Genomic DNA, 27,913 nt, shown 5'->3' on the forward strand with positions numbered 1-27,913 from the left:
TGGAAAGAAAATCTCACTCCCTCGTTCTGCCGGAACTTCACAGTGTGACACCCAGCGGAAGTAAACAAACAGCACTAGCATCGTTAGCTGTGTGGATGTGTGCAGTTAGCGGACAGACGGTGGTGTGGGAGTATCTCAGCTAAATATTCCAGTTGTAACGGAGCAGCGATGTCTTCTGTTCAGTATCTGAGAGACTTTGTCACCGAGCGACTAACTGCTGCTGCTGAAGAAATATTCGGAGTCTTTGAAAAAACCATCGTCGAGTACGAGGCAGAGGTCGATCGTCAGCGCAGACTGCTGGATATCGTTTGGAAACCTGAAGTAAAGTTACACAGGATAGGTGTGTAAAAGCAGAATGGCCTTAATAATCACTAAGAAAGGGACGTGACTTACATTGGACTCATTTCACTGTTTCTCCATCCAGAAAAGAATAAACCTGTTTGTTGTGTCTCTTTGTTTCTCCAGAGCTCCCACAGCAGCATGTCTGTCAGGAGGAGGAGGTTCTCAGTGACCAGCAGCTCTGTGACCAGGAGAGGAACTCCAGCCTGGACCAAGAGGACCCAGATCCACCACAGATTAAAGAGGAGGAGGAGGAGGAAACCTGCAGCGGTCAGGAGGGAGAGCAGCTTGTACTGAAGCAGGAGACTGATGCCTTTATGTTGACTCCTGATTATGAGGGAAGTGACCACACTGAACCAGAACCAGGCAGAGACCAGCAGCTCCTCTCTCACAGCTCTCCTGTAGATGAGAGCCAAGATCAGACAGGAAGCAAACATGTGGACTCAGGATTAACTAGAAATGCAGAGACAAAGACACAGAAGAGACAACACAACAACAGGAGTCACAGCAACAGTGTTTCCAACAAAGGTAAGAAGACTTTCAAATGTGACACTTGTGGAAAAGGATTTGAGAATAAGAGCAGATTCAATGAGCATCTGAGAGTCCACACAGGAGAGAAACGATATTGTTGTGATACGTGTGGGAAGCATCTCAGAAGTAGACCAGGCTTGTTGATCCACAGAAGAACTCACACTGGCGAGAAACCATATTCTTGCGAAACATGTGGAAAAACCTTTGCATGTAGTAGTTATTTGAAAGACCACAGTAGGACTCACACAGGTGAGAAACCGTATTCCTGCAGCACCTGTGGAAAAAGATTCACTGCTCATTCAGATCTGAAAAGGCACATGAGATCTCACACAGGTGAGAAGCCATATTCTTGTGAAATATGTGGCAAGAATTTTGTGTCTCATTGTAACTTGAAAAACCACCGCAAAATCCACACGGGTGAGAAACCATATCCCTGCAATACTTGTGGGAAAAGGTTCATTCACTTGTCAGACTTTAAAAGGCATGCAAGAATTCATACAGGTTAAAAATCGTATATTTACAGAACACATGTCAGAGCTTTCAGACCTGGCATTATCATGTGTGTCAGGTGATCCCATCACAAGTGGGCAGCTCTAAGCGTGTCACTTCACACGTGGCGTTCAAATGCGTCTCCATTGAACGCTTGTGGTAGAATCTCACTTCCCCACTTTATATGCAAATAAACACATAATCGATTAAAGGCTACTGGCAGCTAAGGGCAATTTTTAAGGTGGAATGCTTTTTTCTGTGTCACAGCGTGGATGAGATCAGGTTATGAATCAATCAATGAACCCTAAATTTCAGAGTGGATCTATTCATCAGTCTCTTCCACTCTGATGTTGAAGCTCATAAAGCTTCCTTCACTGTTGAGTCACTCATGTTTTATTCTTTCCACCTAAAGTTTTTTCCTTTTGTTCAGAACATGTCCTTTCATTTTATCTTTTTTTGTATTTTCGATTGCATCAACTTGATAAAATGTTTGTTTCAAGTTTCAAAGGAGAAACAAGTTGTTGAAGTTTTTTATTTTTTGCTTCGTTTTAGAAAATGTACGATATGAATAAACTTTTATTGTGATGGAATTTTGATTGCAGAAATATTTCTTTTACTGCTGGTTATTCAGACTGATCTTTGCAAACTGATGCATTGGGTGGTCAGGGTAACTAAGAGCATCATCAGTCTAAGTGGTGGCAATAAAGGAACATTGGCAATGAAATGCTGTTTCTCTGAACTCATGTATTTGTTCTAAGAATAAAGCTTTGTATGGTGGTAATGTCACAATACCACATTCACACTGAAATCTAGAGCTACAAGCAAACTCTGTTCATCACAGCTGCAGATCAGAGTGACTGACAGTAACATTCAGAGTAGTTGCAGTGAAGAAGAGTTGATTTCTTAGTGATGAATTCTAACATACAGGAGGTGTTTCAATGTGACAGCTCAGCTGCTGGAGGTTAAGTTAAAGTAGGATATGATGTAATTTGATTGTTCGATTAATGGAAGTGTCTCAGATTTAACACATTTATTTACAGCAGTGATGTGCAACCAAGCACATTTACTCAAGTTCTGCTCCATCTCCACAAGCTGCTAAAGAAAAAATGCTGTTTACATGTTGTGGCCTAAGTAAAACTGGCGGGACATTACACATGATCACTTTCACGTTTCATACTTTAAACTACATTTTGCTGAAACTAATTTTGTTTAATTTACTAACATTTTGAAGAAAGGTGTATTTTTACAATCATTGCTAGTTTAACTTATCTGTATTAAATTCTTCCATCTCTCTTTTTTTTACGCAAAATGATTTTCAAATAGTCCTCAGTGAAATGTAGTCGTGGAGAGAAAATAACCTAATTTCCTAATAAACAAATGAAGCGACAGAGATGTAAAAATCTTAACTGAAGCAGGAACAATAGTATTGATTCTCTCCATCCGCCGGAACTTCACAGTGTGACACCCAGCGGAAGTAAACAAACACAGCACTAGCATCGTTAGCTGTGTGGATGTGTGCAGTTAGCGGACAGACGGTGGTGTGGGAGTATCTCAGCTAAATATTCCAGTTGTAACGGAGCAGCGATGTCTTCGGTTCAGTATCTGAGAGACTTTGTCACCGAGCGACTAACTGCTGCTGCTGAAGAAATATTCGGAGTCTTTGAAAAAACCATCTTCGAGTACGAGGCAGAGGTCGATCGTCAGCGCAGACTGCTGGATATCGTTTGGCAACCTGAAATAAAGTTACACAGGATAGGTGTGTAAAAGCAGAATGGCCTTAATAATCACTAAGAAAGGGACGGGACTTACATTGGACTCATTTCACTGTGTTTCTCCATCCAGAAAAGAATAAACCTGTTTGTTGTGTCTCTTTGTTTCTCCAGAGCTCCCACAGCAGCATGTCTGTCAGGAGGAGGAGGTTCTCAGTGACCAGCAGCTCTGTAACCAGGAGAGGAACTCCAGCCTGGACCAAGAGGACCCAGATCCACCACAGATTAAAGAGGAGGAGGAGGAAACCTGCAGCGGTCAGGAGGGAGAGCAGCTTGTACTGAAGCAGGAGACTGATGCCTTTATGTTGACTCCTGATTATGAGGGAAGTGACCACACTGAACCAGAACCAGGCAGAGACCAGCAGCTCCTCTCTCACAGCTCTCCTGTAGATGAGAGCCAAGATCAGACAGGAAGCAAACATGTGGACTCTGAATTAACTAGAAATGCAGAGACAAAGACACAGAAGACACAACACAAGAACAGGAGTCGCAGCAACAGTGTGTACAACAAAGGTAAGAAGTCTTTCAAATGTGAGACTTGTGGAAAAGCATTTGAGTATAAGTACATTTTAAATGAGCATCTGAGAATCCACACAGGAGAGAAACCATATTGCTGCGATACGTGTGGGAAGCATTTCAGAAGTAAAAACGGCTGGTTCCTCCACAGAAAAATTCACACAGGTGAGATGCTGTACCCCTGCAGCACCTGTGGGAGAAGATTCACTACCATGTCAGGGATGATAAAGCATGTGAGAAGTCACACAGGTGAGAGGCCGTACCCCTGCAGCACCTGTGGAAAAAGATTCACTGATTCGTCAGGGCTGAAAAGGCATATGAGATCTCACACAGGTGAGAAGCCATATCCTTGTCAAATATGTGGGAAGACTTTTGTGTCTCGTGGTAACTTGAAAATCCACACCAGAATTCATACAGGTCAGAAACCATATTCTTGTGAAATATGTGGGAAAACTTTTTTGGGTCATGGTACCTTGAAAGTCCACATCAAAATTCACACAGGTGAAAAGCGATATTCTTGTGAAATCTGTGGGAAGGGTTTTGTCTTCTGTTGTGACTTGAAAGTCCACAGAAGAACTCACACAGGTGAGAAGCCGTACTGCTGCAGCAGCTGTGGGAAAAGATTTAGTCGCAAGTCAGGGCTGAAAGCACATACAAAGGTGCATACAGGTGAGAAGCCATGTTCTAGTACAACTTGTGACAGAAGTTTTGTACAGAGTAATACCTTGAAGGACCACAGAGGATCTCACACAGGTGAGAAGCCGTATCCCTGCAACACTTGTGGGGAAAGGTTCTCTCAGTCATCAGACTTTAAAAGACATGCAAGAGTTCATACAGGTTAAAAGTCTAAAGTATATTTACAGAACACATGTCAGAGCTTTCAGACCTGGCATTATCATGTGTGTCAGGTGATCCCATCACAAGTGGGCAGCTCCAGACATGTGATTTCCAGCAGGCAGTGGATGCAGTAGCAGCCGTTCAGGTTTAACAGGCCTTTTAATATTTCTTTGCATCATAAATGAAGAAACAGTCTGAGTGAATGATGAATGAAAGGATGTTTCTCTGCCTTTTCATCTTTATTAGTTAATGATAGCTAGGTAGAAAAAAATTCAATGCATTGTGGTGCTCAAAGGCTACTGGCAGCTAAGGGCAGCTTTTAAGGCGGAATGCTTTTTTTCTATGTTACTGAGTGCATGAGTTGAGGTTGTGGATCCATCAACACACCTTAAATTTATACAGGACAACTTTGACCATTCTCTTTGTTTTTATTTTCTCTCTATGATGACATACACTGTAATGATGATTGGATCTTTATCTCAAAGTGTATATATGAATTTGAACCATTTAAAGCAAAATTCAACTAAATTATTTCCTCACTTGGACAAGAAACAGAGGCAATGCCTCGCTCCAGTGACAGACTGGATCTATTCATCAGTCTCTTCCACTCTGATGTTGAAGCTGAGAAAGCTTCCTTCACTGTTGAGTCACTCATGTTTTATTCTTTCCACCTAAAGTTTTTTCCTTTTGTCCAGAACATGTCCTTTCATTTTATCTTTTTATGTATTTTCGATTGCATCAACTTGATAAAATGTTTGTTTCAAGTTTCAAAGGAGAATCAAACACAAGTTGTTGAAGTTTTTTTTTTAACTTGGTTTTAGCAAATGTACGATATGAATAAACTTTTATTGTGATGGAATTTTGATTGCAAGAATATTTCTTTCACTGCTGGTTATTCAGACTGATCTTTGCAAACTGATGCATTGGGTGGTCAGGGTAACTAAGAGCATCATCAGTCTAAGTGGTGGCAATAAAGGAACATTGGCAATGAAATGCTGTTTTTCTGAACTCATGTATTTGTTCTAAGAATAAAGCTTTGTATGGTGATAATGTCACAATACCACATTCACACTGAAGCAGCTACAAGAAGAAATGCTGTTTACATGTTGTGGCCTAAGTAAAACTGGCGGTACATTACCCGTGATCACTTTCACGTTTCATACTTTAAACTACATTTTGCTGAAACTAATTTCGTTTAATTTACTAACATTTTGAAGAAAGATGTATTTTTACAATCATTGCTAGTTTAACTTATCTGTATTAAATTCTTCCATCTCTCTTTTTTTTTACGCAAAATGATTTTCAAATAGTCCTCAGTGAAATGTAGTCGTGGAGAGAAAATAACCTAATTTCCTAATAAACAAATGAAGCGACAGAGATGTAAAAATCTTAACTGAAGCAGGAACAATAGAACTGATTCTCTCCATCCGCCGGAACTTCACAGTGTGACACCCAGCGGAAGTAAACAAACACAGCACTAGCATCGTTAGCTGTGTGGATGTGTGCAGTTAGCGGACATACGGTGGTGTGGGAGTATCTCAGCTAAATATTCCAGTTGTAACGGAGCAGCGATGTCTTCTGTTCAGTATCTGAGAGACTTTGTCACCGAGCGACTAACTGCTGCTGCTGAAGAAATATTCGGAGTCTTTGAAAAAACCATCGTCGAGTACGAGGCAGAGGTCGATCGTCAGCGCAGACTGCTGGATATCGTTTGGCAACCTGAAATAAAGTTACACAGGATAGGTGTGTAAAAGCAGAATGGCCTTAATAATCACTAAGAAAGGGACGTGACTTACATTGGACTCATTTCACTGTGTTTCTCCATCCAGAAAAGAATAAACCTGTTTGTTGTGTCTCTTTGTTCCTCCAGAGCTCCCACAGCAGCATGTCTGTCAGGAGGAGGAGGTTCTCAGTGACCAGCAGCTCTGTGACCAGGAGAGGAACTCCAGCCTGGACCAAGAGGACCCAGATCCACCACAGATTAAAGAGGAGGAGGAGGAAACCTGCAGCGGTCAGGAGGGAGAGCAGCTTGTACTGAAGCAGGAGACTGATGCCTTTATATTGACTCCTGATTATGAGGGAAGTGACCACACTGAACCAGAACCAGGCAGAGACCAGCAGCTCCTCTCTCACAGCTCTCCTGTAGATGAGAGCCAAGATCAGACAGGAAGCAAACATGTGGACTCTGGATTAACTAGAAATGCAGAGACAAAGACACAGAAGACACAACACAACAACAGGAATCACAGCAACAGTGTTTCCAACAAAGGTAAGAAGTCTTTCAAATGTGAGACTTGTGGAAAAGCGTTTGAGTATGAGTACATTTTAAATGAGCATCTGAGAATCCACACAGGAGAGAAACGATATTGTTGTGATTTCTGTGGGAAGTATCTCAGAAGCAGAGAAGGCTTTTTGATCCACAGAAGAACTCACACAGGTGAGAAACCATACTGCTGCAACACTTGTGGGAGAAGATTTGGTTCTATGTCAATAGTGAAAAAACACATGAAAACTCACACAGGTGAGAAGCCATATTCTTGTCAAACTTGTGGGAAACGTTATCCATATAAAGAATATTTGAAAGTCCACATGAGATCTCACACAGGTGAGAAGCCATATCCTTGTCAAATATGTGGGAAGACTTTTGGGTTCCATAGTCACTTGAATGTCCATAGAAGAACTCACACAGGTGAGAAACCATACTGCTGCAGCACCTGTGGAAAAAGATTCACTGTCATGTCAGCGATGAAAGCGCACATGAAAACTCACACAGGTGAGAAACCGTATTCCTGCAGCACCTGTGGAAAAAGATTCACTGGTCATTCAGATCTGAAAAGGCACATGAGATCTCACACAGGTGAGAAGCCGTATTCTTGTGAAATATGTGGCAAGAATTTTGTGTCTCATGGAAACTTGAAAGTCCACCGCAAAATCCACACAGGTGAGAAACCATATCCCTGCAACACTTGTGGGAAAAGGTTCATTCAGTTGTCAAGCTTTAAAAGGCATCCAAGAATTCATACAGGTTAAAAGTCGTATATTTACAGAACACATGTCAGAGCTTTCAGACCTGGCATTATCATGTGTCTCAGGTGATCCCATCACAAGTGCTCAGCTCTAAGCGTGTCACTTCACACGTGGCGTTCAAATGCGTCTCCATTTAACACTTGTGGTAGAATCTCACTTCCCCACTTTATATGCAAATAAACACATAATCGATTAAAGGCTACTGGCAGCTAAAGGCAACTTTTAAGGTGGAATGCTTTTTTTCTATGTCACGATGTGCATGAGTTGAGGTTTTGAATCAATGTGAGTCACTCATGTTTTATTCTTTCCACCTACAGTTTTTTTCTTTTGTCCAGAACATGTCCTTTCATTTTATCTTTTTTTGTATTTTCGATTGCATCAACTTGGTAAAATGTTTGTTTCAAGTTTCAAAGGAGAAACAAACACAAGTTGTTGAAGTTTTTTTTTGTGCTTAGTTTTAGAAAATGTACTATATGAATAAACTTATTGATGGAATTTTGATTACAAGAATATTTCTTTCACTGCTGGTTATTCAGACTGATCTTTGCAAACTGATGCATTGGGTGGTCAGGGTAACTAAGAGCATCATCAGTCTAAGTGGTGGCAATAAAGGAACATTGGCAATGAAATGCTGTTTTTCTGAACTCATGTATTTGTTCTAAGAATAAAGCTTTGTATGGTGATAATGTCACAGTACCACATTCACACTGAAGTCTAGAGCTACAAGCAAACTCTATTCATCACAGCTGCAGATCAGAGTGACTGACAGTAACATTCAGAGTAGTTGCAGTGAAGAAGAGTTGATTTCTTAGTGATGAATTCTAACATACAGGAGGTGTTTCAATGTGACAGCTCAGCTGCTGGAGGTTAAGTTAAAGTAGGATATGATGTACTTTGATTGTTTGATTAATGGAAGTGTTTCATATTTAACACATTTATTTACAGCAGTGATGTGCAACCAAGCACATTTACTCAAGTTCTGCTCCATCTCCACAAGCTGCTACAAGAAGAAATGCTGTTTACATGTTGTGGCCTAAGTAAAACTGGCGGGACATTACACATGATCACTTTCACGTTTCATACTTTAAACTACATTTTGCTGAAACTAATTTCGTTTAACATTTGAAATATAGATGTATTTTTACAGCCATTACTAGTTTAACTTATCTGTGTTAAATTATTTTACCTTTACTGTTTTTACGCAAAATGATTTTCAAATAGTCCTCAGTGAAATGTAGTCGTGGAGAGAAAATAACCTAATTTCCTAATAAACAAATGAAGCGACAGAGATGTAAAAATCTTAACTGAAGCAGGAACAATAGAACTGATTCTCTCCATCCGCCGGAACTTCACGGTGTGACACCCAGCGGAAGTACAAAGAAAGAGCTAGCATCGTTAGCTGTGTGGATGTGTGCAGTTAGCGGACAGACGGTGGTGTGGGAGTATCTCAGCTAAATATTCCAGTTGTAACGGAGCAGCGATGTCTTCGGTTCGGTATCTGAGAGACTTTGTCACCGAGCGACTAACTGCTGCTGCTGAAGAAATATTCGGAGTCTTTGAAACAATTATCTTCGAGTACGAGGCAGAGGTCGATCGTCAGCGCAGACTGCTGGATATCGTTTGGCAACCTGAAATAAAGTTACACAGGATAGGTGTGTAAAAGCAGAATGGCCTTAATAATCACTAAGAAAGGGACGTGACTTACATTGGACTCATTTCACTGTGTTTCTCCATCCAGAAAAGAATAAACCTGTTTGTTGTGTCTCTTTGTTCCTCCAGAGCTCCCACAGCAGCATGTCTGTCAGGAGGAGGAGGTTCTCAGTGACCAGCAGCTCTGTGACCAGGAGAGGAACTCCAGCCTGGACCAAGAGGACCCAGATCCACCACAGATTAAAGAGGAGGAGGAGGAAACCTGCAGCGGTCAGGAGGGAGAGCAGCTTGTACTGAAGCAGGAGACTGATGCCTTTATGTTGACTCCTGATTATGAGGGAAGTGACCACACTGAACCAGAACCAGGCAGAGACCAGCAGCTCCTCTCTCACAGCTCTCCTGTAGATGAGAGCCAAGATCAGACAGGAAGCAAACATGTGGACTCAGGATTAACTAGAAATGCGGAGACAAAGACACAGAAGACACAACACAACAACAGGAATCACAGCAACAGTGTTTCCAACAAAGGTAAGAAGTCTTTCAGATGTGACACTTGTGGAAAAATATTTGAGTATGAGTACATTTTAAATGAGCATCTTAGAATCCACACAGGAGAGAAACCATATTGTTGTGATTTCTGTGGGAAGTATCTCAGAAGCAGAGAAGGCCTTTTGGCCCACAGACGAACTCACACAGGTGAGATGCCTTATTCTTGTGAAACATGTGGGAAACGTTTTGTTTTTAATGCGGATATGAAAGTCCACATGAGAACTCACACAGGTGAGAGGCCGTACTCCTGCAGCACTTGTGGAAAAAGATATACTGGTCGTTCAGGTCTGAAAAGGCACATGAGAGCTCACACAGGTGAGAAGCCATATCCTTGTCAAATATGTGGGAAGAGTTTTCGGTGTCAAAGTAACTTGATTGCCCACAGAAGAACTCACACAGGTGAGAAACCGTTCCTCTGCAGCATATGTGGGAGAAGATTAACTTCTCGTTCAGGTCTGAAAACGCATATGAGAACTCACACAGGTGAGAAGCCGTATCCCTGCAACATTTGTGGGAAAAGGTTCTCTCAGTCGTCAGCCTTTAGAACGCATGCAAGAGTTCATACACGTTAAAAGTTGTATATTTACAGAACACATGTCAGAGCTTTCAGACCTGGCATTATCATGTGTGTCAGGTGATCCCATCACAAGTGGGCAGCTCTAAGAGTGTCACTTCACACTCCGCGTTCAAATGCGTCTCCATTGAACACTTGTGGTAGAATCTCACTTCCTCACTTTATATGCAAATAAACACATAATCGATTCAGTTTGCAACAACCAAATGTGCTGTTGATCTTAACCAGCAGGTTAAAAGAAGCTCGTGTTTCTAATGATTTCATTTATTTGTGCCAAGCAAAAGAGGCTGAACTGAAAACATCCGCTTTAAGGAAAAGTTTGACAGCAGACAGATCAAGCTCATCTAACAGGCTATGAAAACGTAGCTCAGAAAACTTTGATTTCCAGCAGGCAGTGGATGCAGTAGCAGCCGTTCAGGTTTAACAAACCTTTTAATATTTCTTTACATCCTAAATGAAGAAACAGTCTGAGTGAATGATGAATGAAAGGATGTTTCTCTGCCTTTTCATCTTTATTAGTTAATGATAGCTAGGTAGAAAAAAAGATCAATTCATTGTGGTGCTCAAAGGCTACTGGCAGCTAAGGGCAACTTTTAAGGTGGAATGCTTTATTCTGTGTCACGGTGTGCATGAGTTGAGGTTGTGAATCAATGTGAGTCACTCATGTTTTATTCTTTCCACCTAAAGTTTTTTCCTTTTGTCCAGAACATGTTCTTTCATTTTATCTTTTCATGTATTTTCGATTGCATCAACTTGATAAAATGTTTGTTTCAAGTTTCAAAGGAAAAACAAAAACAAGTTGCTGAAGTTTTTGTTTTTTCAACTTGGTTTTAGAAAATGTACTATATGAATAAACTTTTGTTGTGAAGGAATTTTGATTGCAAGAATATTTCTTTCACTGCTGGTTATTCAGACTGATCTTTGCAAACTGATGCATTGGGTGGTCAGGGTAACTAAGAGCATCATCAGTCTAAGTGTTGGCAATAAAGGAACATTGGCAATGAAATGCTGTTTTTCTGAACTCATGTATTTGTTCTAAGAATAAAGCTTTGTATGGTGGTAATGTCACAATACCACATTCACACTGAAGTCTAGAGCTACAAGCAAACTCTGTTCATCACAGCTGCAGATCAGAGTGACTGACAGTAACATTCAGAGTAGTTGCAGTGAAGAAGAGTTGATTTCTTAGTGATGAATTCTAACATACAGGAGGTGTTTCAATGTGACAGCTCAGCTGCTGGAGGTTAAGTTAAAGTAGGATATGATGTAATTTGATTGTTTGATTAATGGACGTGTCTCAGATTTAACACATTTATTTACAGCAGTGATGTGCAACCAAGCACATTTACTCAAGTTCTGCTCCATCTCCACAAACTGCTACAAGAAGAAATGCTGTTTACATGTTAGGCCTAAGGAAAACTGGCGGGACGTTACACATGATCACTTTCACGTTTCATACTTTAAACTACATTTTGCTGAAACTAATTTTGTTTAATTTACTAACATTTTGAAGAAAGATGTATTTTTACAGTCATTGCTAGTTTAACTTATCTGTATTAAATTCTTTCATCTCGACTTATTTGATTTTACGGAAGATGATTTTCAAAAAGTCCTCAGTGAAATGTAGTCGTGGAGAGAAAATAACCTAATTTCCTAATAAACGAAGCGACAGAGATGTAAAAATCTTAACTGAAGCAGGAACAATAGAACTGACTCTCTCCATCCGCCGGAACTTCACAGTGTGACACCCAGCGGAAGTACAAAGAAAGAGCTAGCATCGTTAGCTGTGTGGATGTGTGCAGTTAGCGGACAGACGGTGGTGTGGGAGTATCTCAGCTAAATATTCCAGTTGTAACGGAGCAGCGATGTCTTCGGTTCAGTATCTGAGAGACTTTGTCACCGAGCGACTAACTGCTGCTGCTGAAGAAATATTCGGAGTCTTTGAAACAATTATCGTCGACTACGAGGCAGAGGTCGATCGTCAGCGCAGACTGCTGGATATCGTTTGGCAACCTGAAATAAAGTTACACAGGATAGGTGTGTAAAAGCAGAATGGCCTTAATAATCACTAAGAAAGGGACGTGACTTACATTGGACTCATTTCACTGTGTTTCTCCATCCAGAAAAGAATAAACCTGTTTGTTGTGTCTCTTTGTTCCTCCAGAGCTCCCACAGCAGCATGTCTGTCAGGAGGAGGAGGTTCTCAGTGACCAGCAGCTCTGTAACCAGGAGAGGAACTCCAGCCTGGACCAAGAGGACCCAGATCCACCACAGATTAAAGAGGAGGAGGAGGAGGAGGAAACCTGCAGCGGTCAGGAGGGAGAGCAGCTTGTACTGAAGCAGGAGACTGATGCCTTTATGTTGACTCCTGATTATGAGGGAAGTGACCACACTGAACCAGAACCAGGCAGAGACCAGCAGCTCCTCTCTCACAGCTCTCCTGTAGATGAGAGCCAAGATCAGACAGGAAGCAAACATGTGGACTCAGAATTAAGTAGAAATGTAGAGACAAAGACACAGTCAAGTCAACACAGCAACAGTGTTTCCAACACAGGTGAGAAGACTTTCAAATGTGACACTTGTGGAAAAGGATTTGAGAATAAGAGCAAATTCAATGAGCATCTGAGAGTCCACACAGGAGAGAAACGATATTGTTGTGATATGTGTGGGAAGCATCTCAGAAGTAGAGAAGGCTTTTTGATCCACAGAAGAACTCACACAGGTGAGAAACCGTTCTCCTGCAGCACCTGTGGGAGAAGATTCGGCTCTATGTCAACGATGAAAAGTCACATGAAAACTCACACAGGTGAGAAGCCATATTCTTGTCAAACTTGTGGGAAACGTTATCCATATAAAGAATATTTGAAAGTCCACATGAGATCTCACACAGGTGAGAAGCCATATTCTTGTCAAACATGTGGGAAGGGTTTTGCCAGTCATAGTCACTTGAATGACCATAGAAGAACTCACACAGGTGAGAAACCATACTGCTGCAGCACCTGTGGAAAAAGATTCTCTTTCAGTTCATCAATGAAAGCCCACATGAGAACTCACACAGGTGAGAAACCGTACTCCTGCAGCACGTGTGGAAAAAGATTCACTGGGCATTCAGATATGAAAAAGCACATGAGATCTCACACAGGTGAGAAGCCATATTCTTGTCAAACTTGTGGGAAACGTTATCCATATAAAGAAGATTTGAATATCCACATGAGATCTCACACAGGTGAGAAACCATATTCTTGTGAAATATGTGGGAAGAATTTTGTGTCTCATGGTAACTTGAGAAACCACCGCAGAATCCACACGGGTGAGAAACCGTATCCCTGCAACACTTGTGGGAAAAGGTTCTCTCGATTGTCAGACTTTAAAAGTCATGCAAGTGTTCATACAGGTTAAAAGTCGTATATTTCATACAAACTTTGATTTCCAGCAGGCAGTGGATGCAGTAGCAGCTGTTCAGGTTTAACAGACCTTTTAATATTTCTTTGCATCGTAAATGAAGAAACAGTCTGAGTGAATGATGAATGAAAGGATGTTTCTCTGCCTTTTCATCTTTATTAGTTAATGATAGCTAGGTAGAAAAAAAAATCTATTCATTGTGGTGCTCAAAAGCTACTGGCAGCTAAGGGCAACTTTTAAGGCGGAATGCTTTTTTCTGTGTCACTGTGCATGAGTTGAGGTTGTGAATCAATGTGAGTCACTCATGTTTTATTCTTTCCACCTAAAGTTTTTTCCTTTTGTCCAGAACATGTCCTTTCATTTTATCTTTTTATGTAATTTTGATTTGATCAAAAGTTGTTGATTTTTTTTTTTTACTTCCTTTTAGAAAATGTACCATATTAATAAACTTGTATTGTGATGGAATTTTGATTGCAAGAATATTTCTTTCACTGCTGGTTATTCAGACTGATCTTTGCAAACTGATGCATTGGGTGGTCAGGGTAACTAAGAGCATCTTCAGTCTAAGTGGTGGCAATAAAGGAACATTGGCACAAAACTAGCGGGACATTACACACGATCACTTTCACGTTTCATACTTGAAACTACATTTTGCTGAAACTAATTTCGTTTAACATTTGAAATATAGATGTATTTTTACAGTCATTGCTCGTTTAACTTATCTGTATTTTCCTTACTATAAGGCGCATCGTATTATAAGGCGCATAGAATAGAAACTACTGTAGTGGCTGGGGTTGCGTTATGCATCCACTAGATGGAGCTGCGCTAAACAAAACAGATAAGTCAGTGAAACTTTATTGATAGAACACAAACCAACGTTCTGACAACTCCGTTCACTCCCAAAACAAATTAGTGCATTCACAATACGGTAACGTACGTACCGGTAGCTCTTGCCGATATTTGCGCCTCCTCCATTGAAAACAATGTATTTCCAACTCCATTTGTCACAGTTCAAAGCTATTTGAACAGCTGTTTTATTTGTTTCCCGAGGTAACGTTAGTGACGTAGTATTATCTTTTAGCAACAGCAAGGTACAACAGGTAGTGCAACTTTTTTATCAAGTAGTTAATACATTCACAAACGTGGAGGGCTTTTCCCTAGTAGATACGTTAAAGAAACATTATGATACCGCTACGGTAAATCAAACGTTAGTCCAATCACAATATAGTAACTCTCGAAATAGTGCAAAGCAATAACAATATAACAACAACTCGACGGAATTTTTACCGTTTTTACTATACAATCTATGGTTTTTACCGCTCTTACTTCGGCGACGCCCCCTGACTACGGTAGCCATGGTAATCGACCATGGCTACCGTACCGTGATCCATATATAAGGCGCATCGGCTTATAAGGCGCACTGTCGGTTTTTGAGAAAATTAAAGGCTTTTATGTGCGCCTTATAGTGCGGAAAATACGGTAAATCCTTTTACCTTTACTTTTTTTTTTTACGCAGAATGATTTTCAAATAGTCCTCAGTGAAATGTAGTCGTGGAGAGAAAATAACCAAATTTCCTAATAAACAAATGAAGCGACAGAGATTTAAAAATCTTAACTGAAGCAGGAACAATAGAACTGACTCTCTCCATCCGCCGGAACTTCACAGTGTGACACCCAGCGGAAGTACAAAGAAAGAGCTAGCATCGTTAGCTGTGTGGACGTGTGCAGTTAGCGGACAGACGGTGGTGTGGGAGTATCTCAGCTAAATATTCCAGTTGTAACGGAGCAGCGATGTCTTCGGTTCAGTATCTGAGAGACTTTGTCACCGAGCGACTAACTGCTGCTGCTGAAGAAATATTCGGAGTCTTTGAAAAAACCATCGTCGAGTACGAGGCAGAGGTCGATCGTCAGCGCAGACTGCTGGATATCGTTTGGCAACCTGAAATAAAGTTACACAGGATAGGTGTGTAAAAGCAGAATGGCCTTAATAATCACTAAGAAAGGGACGGGACTTACATTGGACTCATTTCACTGTGTTTCTCCATCCAGAAAAGAATAAACCTGTTTGTTGTGTCTCTTTGTTCCTCCAGAGCTCCCACAGCAGCATGTCTGTCAGGAGGAGGAGGTTCTCAGTGACCAGCAGCTCTGTGACCAGGAGAGGAACTCCAGCCTGGACCAAGAGGACCCAGATCCACCACAGATTAAAGAGGAGGAGGAGGAAACCTGCAGTGGTCAGGAGGGAGAGCAGCTTGTACTGAAGCAGGAGACCGATGCCTTTATGTTGACTCCTGATTATGAGGGAAGTGACCACACTGAACCAGAACCAGGCAGAGACCAGCAGCTCCTCTCTCACAGCTCTCCTGTAGATGAGAGCCAAGATCAGACAGGAAGCAAACATGTGGACTCAGGATTAACTAGAATTGCAGAGACAAAGACACAGAAGACACAACACAAGAACAGGAGTCACAGCAACAGTGTTTCCAACAAAGGTAAGAAGTCTTTCAGATGTGACACTTGTGGAAAAGGATTTGAGAATAAGAGCAAATTTAATGAGCATCTGAGAGTCCACACAGGAGAGAAACCATATTGTTGTGATACGTGTGGGAAGCATCTCAGCAGTAGATCAGGCTTGTTGATCCACAGAAGAACTCACACAGGTGAGAAACCGTTCTCCTGCAGCACCTGTGGGAGAAGATTCACTGCCTTGTCAACGATGAAAAGTCACATGAGATCTCACACAGGTGAGAAGCCATATTCTTGTCAAACTTGTGGGAAACGTTTTCCACATAAAAAATATTTGGAAAGTCACATGAGATCTCACACAGGTGAGAAGCCATATTCTTGTCAAATGTGTGGGAGGGCTTTTTCGAGTCGTAGTCACTTGAATGACCATAGAAGAACTCACACCGGTGAGAAACCATACTGCTGCAGCACCTGTGGGAGGAGATTCTCTTTCAGTTCAGCAATGAAAGCCCACATGAGAACTCACACAGGTGAGAAGCCATATTCTTGTCAAATATGTGGGAGGGCTTTTGCGAGTCATAGTCACTTGAATAACCATAGAAGAACTCACACAGGTGAGAAACCATACTGCTGCAGCACCTGTGGGAGAAGATTCTCTTTGAGGTCAACAATGACAGTCCACATGAGAACTCACACAGGTGAGAAACCGTACTCCTGCAGCACCTGTGGAAAAAGATTCGCTGGTCATTCAGGTCTGAATAGGCACATGAGATGCCACACGGGTGAGAAGCCATATTCCTGCAACACTTGTGGTAAAAGGTTCATTCAGTTGTCAGGCTTTAAAAGGCATGCAAGAATTCATACACGTTAAAAGTCGTATATTTACAGAACACATGGCAGAGCTTTCAGACCTGGCATTATCATGTGTCTCAGGTGATCCCATCACAAGTGCTCAGCTCTAAGCGTGTCACTTCACACGTGGCGTTCAAATGCGTCTCCATTGAACACTTGTGGTAGAATCTCACTTCCCCACTTTATATGTAAATAAACACATAATCGATTCAGTTTGCAACAACCAAATGTGCTGTTGATCTTAACCAGCAGGTTAAAAGAAGCTTGTGTTTCTAATGATTTCATTTATTTGTGCCAAGCAAAAGAGGCTGAACTGAAAACATCCACTTTAAGGAAAAGTTTGACAGCAGACAGATCAAGCTCATCTAACAGGCTATGAAAAGGAGAAACAAACATGAGTTGTTGAAGTTTTTTTTTTTTTTTTTTACTTCGTTTTAGAAAATGTACTATATGAATAAACTTGTTGATGGAATTTTGATTACAAGAATATTTCTTTCACTGCTGGTTATTCAGACTGATCTTTGCAAACTGATGCATTGGGTGGTCAGGGTAACTAAGAGTATCATCAGTCTAAGTGGTGGCAAAGGAACATTGGCAATGAAATGCTGTTTTTCTGAACTCATGTATTTGTTCTAAGAATAAAGCTTTGTATGGTGATAATGTCACAATACCACATTCACACTGAAGTCTAGAGCTACAAGCAAACTCTGTTCATCACAGCTGCAGATCAGAGTGACTGACAGTAACATTCAGAGTAGTTGCAGTGAAGAAGAGTTGATTTATTAGTGATGAATTCTAACATACAGGAGGTGTTTCAATGTGACAGCTCAGCTGCTGGAGGTTAAGTTAAAGTAGGATATGATGTACTTTGATTGTTTGATTAATGGAAGTGTCTCAGATTTAACACATTTATTTACAGCAGTGATGTGCAACCAAGCACATTTACTCAAGTTCTGCTCCATCTCCACAAACTGCTACAAGAAATAATGCTGTTTACATGTTGTGGCCTAAGTAAAACTGGCGGTACATTAAACATGATCACTTTCACGTTTCATACTTTAAACTACATTTTGCTGAAACTAATTTTGTTTAATTTACTAACATTTTGAAGAAAGATGTATTTTTACAGTCATTGCTAGTTTAACTTATCTGTATTAAATTCTTTCATCTCGACTTATTTGATTTTACGGAAGATGATTTTCAAAAAGTCCTCAGTGAAATGTAGTCGTAGAGAGAAAATAACCTAATTTCTTAATTAACGAAGCGACAGAGATGTAAAAATCTTAACTGAAGCAGGAACAATAGAACTGATTCTCTCCATCCGCCGGAACTTCACAGTGTGACACCCAGCGGAAGTACAAAGAACGAGCTAGCATCGTTAGCTGTGTGGATGTGTGCAGTTAGCGGACAGACGGTGGTGTGGGAGTATCTCAGCTAAATATTCCAGTTGTAACGGAGCAGCGATGTCTTCGGTTCAGTATCTGAGAGACTTTGTCACCGAGCGACTAACTGCTGCTGCTGAAGAAATATTCGGAGTCTTTGAAACAATTATCGTCGACTACGAGGCAGAGGTCGATCGTCAGCGCCGACTGCTGGATATCGTTTGGAAACCTGAAGTAAAGTTACACAGGATAGGTGTGTAAAAGCAGAATGGCCTTAATAATCACTAAGAAAGGGACGGGACTTACATTGGACTCATTTCACTGTGTTTCTCCATCCAGAAAAGAATAAACCTGTTTGTTGTGTCTCTTTGTTCCTCCAGAGCTCCCACAGCAGCATGTCTGCCAGGAGGAGGAGGTTCTCAGTGACCAGCAGCTCTGTGACCAGGAGAGGAACTCCAGCCTGGACCAAGAGGACCCAGATCCACCACAGATTAAAGAGGAGGAGGAGGAGGAAACCTGCAGCGGTCAGGAGGGAGAGCAGCTTGTACTGAAGCAGGAGACTGATGCCTTTATGTTGACTCCTGATTATGAGGGAAGTGACCACACTGAACCAGAACCAGGCAGAGACCAGCAGCTCCTCTCTCACAGCTCTCCTGTAGATGAGAGCCAAGATCAGACAGGAAGCAAACATGTGGACTCAGAATTAACTAGAAATGCAGAGACAAAGACACAGAAGAGACAACACAACAACAGGAGTCACAGCAACAGTGTGTACAACAAAGGTGAGAAGTCTTTCAAATGTGAGACTTGTGGAAAAGCATTTGAGTATAAGTACATTTTAAATGAGCATCTGAGAATCCACACAGGAGAGAAACCATATTGTTGTGATACGTGTGGGAAGCATCTCAGAAGTAGATCAGGCTTGTTGATCCACAGAAGAACTCACACAGGTGAGAAACCGTTCTCCTGCAGCACCTGTGGGAGAAGATTCTCCGCCTTGTCAGCGATGAAAAGTCACATGATATCTCACACAGGTGAGAAGCCATATTCTTGTCAAACTTGTGGGAAACGTTTTTCACTAAAAAAATATTTGGAAAGTCACATGAGATCTCACACAGGTGAGAAGCCATATTCTTGTCAAATGTGTGGGAAGGCTTTTTCGTGTCATAGTCACTTGAATGACCATAGAAGAACTCACACAGGTGAGAAACCATACTGCTGCAGCACCTGTGGGAGGAGATTCTCTTCCAGTTCAGCAATGAAAGTCCACATGAGAACTCACACAGGTGAGAAGCCATATTCTTGTCAAATGTGTGGGAAGGCTTTTGCGAGTCATAGTCACTTGATTGACCATAGAAAAACTCATACAGGTGAGAAACCATACTGCTGCAGCACCTGTGGGAGAAGATTCTCTTTTAGGTCAACAATGACAGTCCACATGAGAACTCACACAGGTGAGAAACCGTACTCCTGCAGCACCTGTGGAAAAAGATTTGCTGGTCATTCATGTCTGAATAGGCACATGAGATGCCACACGGGTGAGAAGCCATATTCCTGCAACACTTGTGGGAAAAGGTTCATTCAGTTGTCAGGCTTTAAAAGGCATGCAAGAATTCATACACGTTAAAAGTCGTATATTTACAGAACACATGGCAGAGCTTTCAGACCTGGCATTATCATGTGTGTCACCTGATCCCATCACAAGTGCTCAGCTCTAAGCGTGTCACTTCACACGCGGCGTTCAAATGCGTCTCCATTGAACACTTGTGGTAGAATCTCACTTCCCCACTTTATATGCAAATAAACACATAATCGATTTAGTTTGCAACAACCAAATGTGCTGTTGATCTTAACCAGCAGGTTAAAAGAAGCTCGTGTTTCTAATGATTTCATTTATTTGTGCCAAGCAAAAGAGGCTGAACTGAAAACATCCACTTTAAGGAAAAGTTTGACAGCAGACAGATCAAACTCATCTAATAGGCTATGAAAAGGAGAAACAAACATGAGTTGTTGTAGTTTTTTGTTTTTTTACTTCGTTTTAGAAAATGTACTATATGAATAAACTTGTTGATGGAATTTTGATTGCAAGAATATTTCTTTCACTGCTTGTTATTCAGACTGATCTTTGCAAACGGATGCATTGCGTGGTCATTGGGTGACCAGCTGTACCACAGTCTGGTATGGTAACTGTTCAGTTGTTGACCGAAAATCACTGTGGGGGGTGGTGAAAACTGCCCAACACATAACAGGGACTCCACTTCCCTCCATTGACGATATCCAGAGGAAACGCTGCCTGTGTTGATCTCGCAACATTCTCAAGGACTCCTCTCACCCTGCAAATGGTCTGTTTAATCTCCTGGAGGTTAAACAGACCATTTCATTTAATTTACTAACATTTTGAATAAAGATGTATTTTACAATCATTGCTAGTTTAACTTATCTGTATAAAATTCTTCCAACTGATTTTCAAAAAGTCCTCAGTGAAATGTAGTCGTGGAGAGAAAATAACCAAATTTCCTAATAAACAAATGAAGCGACAGAGATTTAAAAATCTTAACTGAAGCAGGAACAATAGAACTGACTCTCTCCATCCGCCGGAACTTCACAGTGTGACACCCAGCGGAAGTACAAAGAAAGAGCTAGCATCGTTAGCTGTGTGCAGTTAGCGGACATACGGTGGTGTGGGAGTATCTCAGCTAAATATTCCAGTTGTAACGGAGCAGCGATGTCTTCTGTTCAGTATCTGAGAGACTTTGTCACCGAGCGACTAACTGCTGCTGCTGAAGAAATATTCGGAGTCTTTGAAAAAACCATCGTCGAGTACGAGGCAGAGGTCGATCGTCAGCGCAGACTGCTGGATATCGTTTGGCAACCTGAAATAAAGTTACACAGGATAGGTGTGTAAAAGCAGAATGGCCTTAATAATCACTAAGAAAGGGACGTGACTTACATTGGACTCATTTCACTGTGTTTCTCCATCCAGAAAAGAATAAACCTGTTTGTTGTGTCTCTTTGTTCCTCCAGAGCTCCCACAGCAGCATGTCTGTCAGGAGGAGGAGGTTCTCAGTGACCAGCAGCTCTGTGACCAGGAGAGGAACTCCAGCCTGGACCAAGAGGACCCAGATCCACCACAGATTAAAGAGGAGGAGGAGGAAACCTGCAGCGGTCAGGAGGGAGAGCAGCTTGTACTGAAGCAGGAGACTGATGCCTTTATATTGACTCCTGATTATGAGGGAAGTGACCACACTGAACCAGAACCAGGCAGAGACCAGCAGCTCCTCTCTCACAGCTCTCCTGTAGATGAGAGCCGAGATCAGACAGGAAGCAAACATGTGGACTCAGGATTAACTAGAAATGTAGAGACAAAGACACAGAAGAGACAACACAAGAACAGGAATCACAGCAACAGTGTTTCCAACAAAGGTAAGAAGTCTTTCAAATGTAAGACTTGTGGAAAAGCGTTTGAGTATGAGTACATTTTAAATGAACATCTGAGAATCCACACAGGAGAGAAACGATATTGTTGTGATTTCTGTGGGAAGTATCTCAGAAGCAGAGAAGGCTTTTTGATCCACAGAAGAACTCACACAGGTGAGAAACCATACTGCTGCAGCACTTGTGGGAGAAGATTCACCGCCTTGTCAACGATGAAAAAGCACATGAAAATTCACACAGGTGAGAAGCCATATTCTTGTCAAACTTGTGGGAAATGTTTTCCATGTAGTGGTCATTTGAAAGCCCACATGAGATCTCACACAGGTGAGAAGCCATATTCTTGTCAAATTTGTGGGAGGGCTTTTGGGTGTCATAGTAACTTGAGTGTCCACAGAAGAACTCACACAGGTGAGAAACCATACTGCTGCAGCACCTGTGGAAAAAGATACACTTCTCATTCGGGTCTGAAAAAGCACATCAGATCTCACACAGGTGAGAAGCCATACTGCTGCAGCACCTGTGGAAAAAGATTCACTGCTCATTCAGTTCTGAAAAATCACATGAGATCTCACACAGGTGAGAAACCATACTGCTGCAGCACCTGTGGAAAAAGATTCACTGCTCATTCAGTTCTGAAAAATCACATGAGATCTCACACAGGTGAGAAACCATATTCTTGTGAAACTTGTGGGAAGAGTCTGACAAGTAGAGAAGGCTTGCTGATCCACAGAAGAACTCACACAGGTGAGAAGCCGTACTGCTGCAGCACCTGTGGGAAAAGATTTAATCGCAAGTCAGGGCTGAAAGCACATACAAAGGTGCATACAGGTGAGAAGCCATGTTCTAGTACAACTTGTGACAGAAGTTTTGTACAGAGTAATACCTTGAAGGACCACAGAGGATCTCACACAGGTGAGAAGCCGTATCCCTGCAACACTTGTGGGGAAAGGTTCTCTCAGTCATCAGACTTTAAAAGACATGCAAGAGTTCATACAGGTTAAAAGTCTAAAGTATATTTACAGAACACATGTCAGAGCTTTCAGACCTGGCATTATCATGTGTGTCAGGTGATCCCATCACAAGTGGGCAGCTCCAGACATGTGATTTCCAGCAGGCAGTGGATGCAGTAGCAGCCGTTCAGGTTTAACAGGCCTTTTAATATTTCTTTGCATCGTAAATGAAGAAACAGTCTGAGTGAATGATGAATGAAAGGATGTTTCTCTGCCTTTTCATCTTTATTAGTTAATGATAGCTAGGTAGAAAAAAATTCAATTCATTGTGGTGCTCAAAGGCTACTGGCAGCTAAGGGCAACTTTTAAGGTGGAATGCTTTTTTCTGTGTCATGGTGTGCATGAGTTGAGGTTTTGAATCAACGTGAGTCACTCATGTTTTATTCTTTCCACCTAAAGTTTTTTTCCTTTTGTCCAGAACATGTCCTTTCATTTTATCTTTTTATGTATTTTTGATTGGATCAACTTGATAAAATGTTTGTTTCAAGTTTCAAAGGAGAAACAAACAAGTTGTTGAAGTTTTTTTTTTTTTTGCTTCGTTTTAGAAAATGTATGATATGAATAAACTTGCCTTGTGATGGAATTTTGATTGCAAGAATATTTCTTTCACTGCTGGTTATTCAGACTGATCTTTGCAAACTGATGCATTGGGTGGTCAGGGTAACTAAGAGCATCATCAGTCTAAGTGGTGGCAATAAAGGAACGTTGTCAATGAAATGCTGAACTCATGTATTTGTTCTAAGAATAAAGCTTTGTATGGTGATAATGTCACAATACCACATTCACACTGAAGCTGCTACAAGAAATAATGCTGTTTACATGTTGTGGCCTAAGTAAAACTGGCGGGACATTACACATGATCACTTTCACGTTTCATACTTTAAACTACATTTTGCTGAAACTAATTTTGTTTCAATTTACTAACATTTTGAAGAAAGATGTATTTTTACAGTCATTGCTAGTTTAACTTATCTGTATTAAATTCTTTCATCTCGACTTATTTGATTTTACGCAAAATGATTTTCAAATAGTCCTCAGTGAAATGTAGTCGTAGAGAGAAAATAACCTAATTTCCTAATAAACAAATGAAGCGACAGAGATGTAAAAATCTTAACTGAAGCAGGAACAATAGAACAGATTCTCTCCATCCGCCGGAACTTCACAGTGTGACACCCAGCGGAAGTACAAAGAAAGAGCTAGCATCGTTAGCTGTGTGCAGTTAGCGGACAGACGGTGGTGTGGGAGTATCTCAGCTAAATATTCCAGTTGTAACGGAGCAGCGATGTCTTCGGTTCAGTATCTGAGAGACTTTGTCACCGAGCGACTAACTGCTGCTGCTGAAGAAATATTCGGAGTCTTTGAAACAATTATCGTCGACTACGAGGCAGAGGTCGATCGTCAGCGCAGACTGCTGGATATCGTTTGGCAACCTGAAGTAAAGTTACACAGGATAGGTGTGTAAAAGCAGAATGGCCTTAATAATCACTAACAAAGGGACGTGACTAACATTGGACTCATTTCACTGTGTTTCTCCATCCAGAAAAGAATAAACCTGTTTGTTGTGTCTCTTTGTTCCTCCAGAGCTCCCACAGCAGCATGTCTGTCAGGAGGAGGAGGTTCTCAGTGACCAGCAGCTCTGTGACCAGGAGAGGAACTCCAGCCTGGACCAAGAGGACCCAGATCCACCACAGATTAAAGAGGAGGAGGAGGAGGAAACCTGCAGCGGTCAGGAGGGAGAGCAGCTTGTACTGAAGCAGGAGACTGATGCCTTTATATTGACTCCTGATTATGAGGGAAGTGACCACACTGAACCAGAACCAGGCAGAGACCAGCAGCTCCTCTCTCACAGCTCTCCTGTAGATGAGAGCCAAGATCAGACAGGAAGCAAACATGTGGACTCAGAATTAACTAGAAATGTAGAGACAAAGCCACAGTCGAGTCAACACAGCAACAGTGTTTCCAACACAGGTGAGAACTCTTTCAAATGTGACACTTGTGGAAAAATATTTAAGCATAAATTCACATTTATAGAGCATCTGAGAATCCACACAGGAGAGAAACCAAATATCTGCGATATGTGTGGGAAGCGTTTCAGAAGTAGAACAGGCTTGTTGATGCACAGAAGAACTCACACAGGTGAGAGGCCGCACTCCTGCAGCACCTGTGGGAGAAGATTCATTGATCATTCCGGGCTGAAAAAGCACATGAGATCTCACACAGGTGAGAAGCCATATTCTTGTGAAATCTGTGGGAAGGGTTTTGCGTGTCATGGTAGCTTGAAAGCCCACAGGAGATCTCACACAGGTGAGAAGCCATATTCTTGTGAAATCTGTGGGAAGGGTTTTGCGGTTTCTTCTATTTTGAACGTCCACAGAAGAAGTCACACAGGTGAGAAGCCGTTCCCCTGCAGCACCTGTGGGAAAACATTTAGTCGCAATTCAGTATTGAAAAAACATACAAGAGTTCACACAGGTGAGAAGCCATTTTCTTGTGAAACTTGTGGGAAAAGGTTCATTCAGTTGTCAGACTTTAAAAGGCATGCAAGAGTTCATACACGTTGGGCAAGTGCTCAGCTCTAAGCGTGTCACTTCACACGTGGCGTTCAAATTTCAGATTCAGAGAACTTTATTGTCATTCCTTCTACGTTCAGGTACGTATTAGGAACAAGATTACGTTGCACCAGCTCAGAAGATCACAGTAGAGGTAGAGAAGGGAAATGCGTCTCCATTGAACACTTGTGGTAGAATCTCACTTCCCCACTTTATATGCAAAAAAACATAATCGATTTAGTTTGCAACAACCAAATGTGCTGTTGATCTTAACCAGCAGGTTAAGGCTACTGGCAGCTAAGGGCAACTTTTAAGGTGGAATGTTTTTTTCTATCTTACCGAGTGCATGAGTGCAGGTTGTGGATCCATCAACTCACCTTAAATTTCAGAGTGGATCAGTTCATTGGTCTCTTCCACTCTGATGTTGAAGCTCAGAAAGCTTCCCTCACTGTGTCCCTCATGTTTTATTCTTTCCACCTACGGGTTTTTTTTCGATTTGTCCAGAACATGTCCTTTCATTTTATAAAGTAACTGTCAAGTAAACAGCTGCACTTATTCAGCTCAACTAAATATTACATTCAAAAACGTAAACGCTCATAAAGTATAATACCTTATTACAGTGTCCTCTAGTTTACAAACTCTGTACCAAAAACAGTGAAATTGCTCCATCTCCACAAGCTGTGTGCTGTCATGTTTTGTACAATGTGTTCTAACCCGTCTGTGTATTCTTCCATGAGGGAAAATCCACTGGTGTTCTGCTTATCTTGCACCTGTGCCTGTCTTCAGCGCCACTCTGTCTGTTACTGCAAGTGTGTTATCTAACATGCACTGCATAGGCTATGGTACTGTAATGAGGAGATGTGTGGTGTCAAATCTGTGCAGGATGCTTGTGTGTGTGTGTGTTCTAATCCACTTGAATGTCCCACCATGAGTGCTTAGAAATGTGTTATCTCCCAAGGCCACTGGAAGTGTGCTTGGGAAGTGCGCTCAGCAGGCGTGCTTGGCAAAGTGTTATCTCCCAAGGCCACACACCTGCCACTCGTATTGTGTAAGGCAACACGCGGTACTTTTTTCGATACAAGGTGGTAAGGGCTAATTTTTTTTTTTAAAAGCGGCATCGTCAGACATGCCCCTCCGTCTGAAACACACTTACAATTTACAATATAAAAAATGATGTACAGGTGGTAAAATTCAGTTGTTTCTGCAGGACAACTCGGGCTTTTGACTTCTGTATTGAACAATAAAGCTCTCTGAACTCAGCCTCTCTGGACTCCTGTGCTTAGGGATGACTCTGTTTTTTTCCTTCAGAAACAAGAGTTGAAAGACTTGAAAGACATGTTTTTGGAAGAAAAAAATTTAGAGAATAAAGAGAAAAAGGTGTGGACATTTAGGCAGAATTGGACTCAGTCTTCAACTGTCCCTTGACTGCGTCTACAGCCTGACCTGAAAAATCCACATCAGCTGCTACAGGGAAAAAATGCTGTTTACATATTGTGGCCTAAGTAAAACTGGTGGGACATTACAAATAATCACTTGCATGCTTTAAACTACATTTTGCTGAAACTAATTTCTGGAACAGTAAAACTCTCTCATTTTTCCTCTCATGTCACTGTATTGCATTTCTGTTATCAATAGAATTTCTTTGAACCTTGTATTGTAACCTTGTATTTCCCTGCTCTTTCTGAGTGCATTCCCCACAGATGTAAATAACTGACTTCTTAAATAATTTTTTATTTTACTGTTTTCATACACTACCTCAGCTTTATGACTGATTTGTGAGCTGTGTGGTGATGAAGCTGAGAAATCCTCTTGTAAGTTTGAGTCCCTTATGTTTTGATCGTTCCACCTACTGTCTTTTCTTTTTGCCTAGTAGTGATAGACGTGTGTAGTGATCAGCACACAAAACCATTGTGTGTTTCTACAATTATTTATCAGTGAAACAAACCTTTAACTAGAATATTTCTTTCACTGCTGGTTGTTCAAACTTTTTTTTTTTTTTTTTTTGTCAAAGTTAATGAACAAAATGTTTAGTGTAATTGTGAGCATCCCCAGTGAAAGTGTGACCTATGTAATCTGTGAATAAAGGAGCCTGGTCAATGATATGCTGTTTTTCAGATCTGGTGTATTTGTTCCAACAATAAAGTTCTGGGATGTGATCATGTCAGAATACCAGATTCACAGTGGACTTTACACATCATTTCTGTCATGTTTCTCATTTTAAACCACAGTTTGCCTGCAGTTATTTTGTTTAATTGACTAACGTTTGGAAGGTAGAAGTATTTTTAGTTGTTCCTACTTGAACTTATCTGTTTCAAATTCGCCCATCCCTTATATATTTTTACGCAAAGTGATTGTTTTTCCAAATAGCTCGAAAACTCATCAGAGAACTGTAGTCGTACAGAGAGAGTAACCTGATTCCCCTGTGAAACTTCATGTCAGCATCTGCCGCTTATCAGGTTGCGGGGGCGACCGAAGTCCTACGGCACCTCCCACATGTGGTGAGCCCATGGGAGGTGGTACCATCCGCAGTGAGACTCAA

At 41.4% G+C, this 27,913-nt stretch overlaps 3 protein-coding genes across 10 annotated transcripts in view; all 3 read left to right on the plus strand.

The window, feature by feature from the left end:
• Window positions 1–68: 68 nt before the first annotated feature.
• Window positions 69–27,913, plus strand: part of LOC121200064 (gastrula zinc finger protein XlCGF57.1-like) — a 36,223-nt gene continuing 8,378 nt past the window's right edge. Inside the window, exons 1-4 of one of the 5 annotated variants that reach the window (XM_041065125.1) lie at window positions 69–340; window positions 466–867; window positions 3,243–3,641; window positions 3,796–4,006. In XM_041065125.1, the coding sequence (XP_040921059.1) occupies window positions 169–340; window positions 466–867; window positions 3,243–3,641; window positions 3,796–3,869 (1,047 nt within the window). In that variant the 5' untranslated portion in view covers window positions 69–168 and the 3' untranslated portion in view covers window positions 3,870–4,006. Of the gene's footprint in view, window positions 341–465; window positions 868–2,838; window positions 3,116–3,242; window positions 5,465–27,913 lie in introns of those variants that run through there. The other 4 variants (XR_005896483.1, XM_041065122.1, XM_041065124.1 and 1 more) reach the window with 4 other exon arrangements.
• LOC121200063 (gastrula zinc finger protein XlCGF57.1-like) lies at window positions 5,997–14,142 on the plus strand. Of its 2 annotated transcripts, XM_041065120.1 has the most exons (4): window positions 5,997–6,224; window positions 6,352–6,750; window positions 9,288–9,686; window positions 12,446–14,142. In XM_041065120.1, the coding sequence occupies exons 1-4, from the start codon at window positions 6,053–6,055 to the stop codon at window positions 13,678–13,680; spliced, it is 2,205 nt and encodes a 734-aa protein (XP_040921054.1). In that variant the 5' UTR covers window positions 5,997–6,052; the 3' UTR covers window positions 13,681–14,142. The 2 variants fall into 2 exon arrangements, with proteins under 2 accessions (XP_040921054.1, XP_040921055.1); XM_041065121.1 differs by lacking the exons at window positions 5,997–6,224; window positions 6,352–6,750 and adding an exon at window positions 8,891–9,160.
• On the plus strand, window positions 15,384–27,455 carry LOC121200061 (zinc finger and SCAN domain-containing protein 2-like). Of its 3 annotated transcripts, none has more exons than XM_041065114.1 (5): window positions 15,384–15,646; window positions 15,774–16,172; window positions 18,761–19,162; window positions 21,405–22,055; window positions 24,407–27,455. In XM_041065114.1, exons 1-5 carry the CDS (start codon window positions 15,475–15,477, stop codon window positions 25,402–25,404), a joined length of 2,622 nt encoding a protein of 873 aa, XP_040921048.1. In that variant the 5' UTR covers window positions 15,384–15,474; the 3' UTR covers window positions 25,405–27,455. The 3 variants fall into 3 exon arrangements, with proteins under 3 accessions (XP_040921048.1, XP_040921049.1, XP_040921050.1); XM_041065115.1 differs by having other exon boundaries at window positions 21,405–21,803; XM_041065116.1 differs by lacking the exons at window positions 15,384–15,646; window positions 15,774–16,172 and adding an exon at window positions 18,363–18,633.

The sequence above is a fragment of the Toxotes jaculatrix genome, chromosome 19 (assembly GCF_017976425.1).
Source record: "Toxotes jaculatrix isolate fToxJac2 chromosome 19, fToxJac2.pri, whole genome shotgun sequence".
Lineage (NCBI taxonomy): Eukaryota > Metazoa > Chordata > Actinopteri > Toxotidae > Toxotes > Toxotes jaculatrix.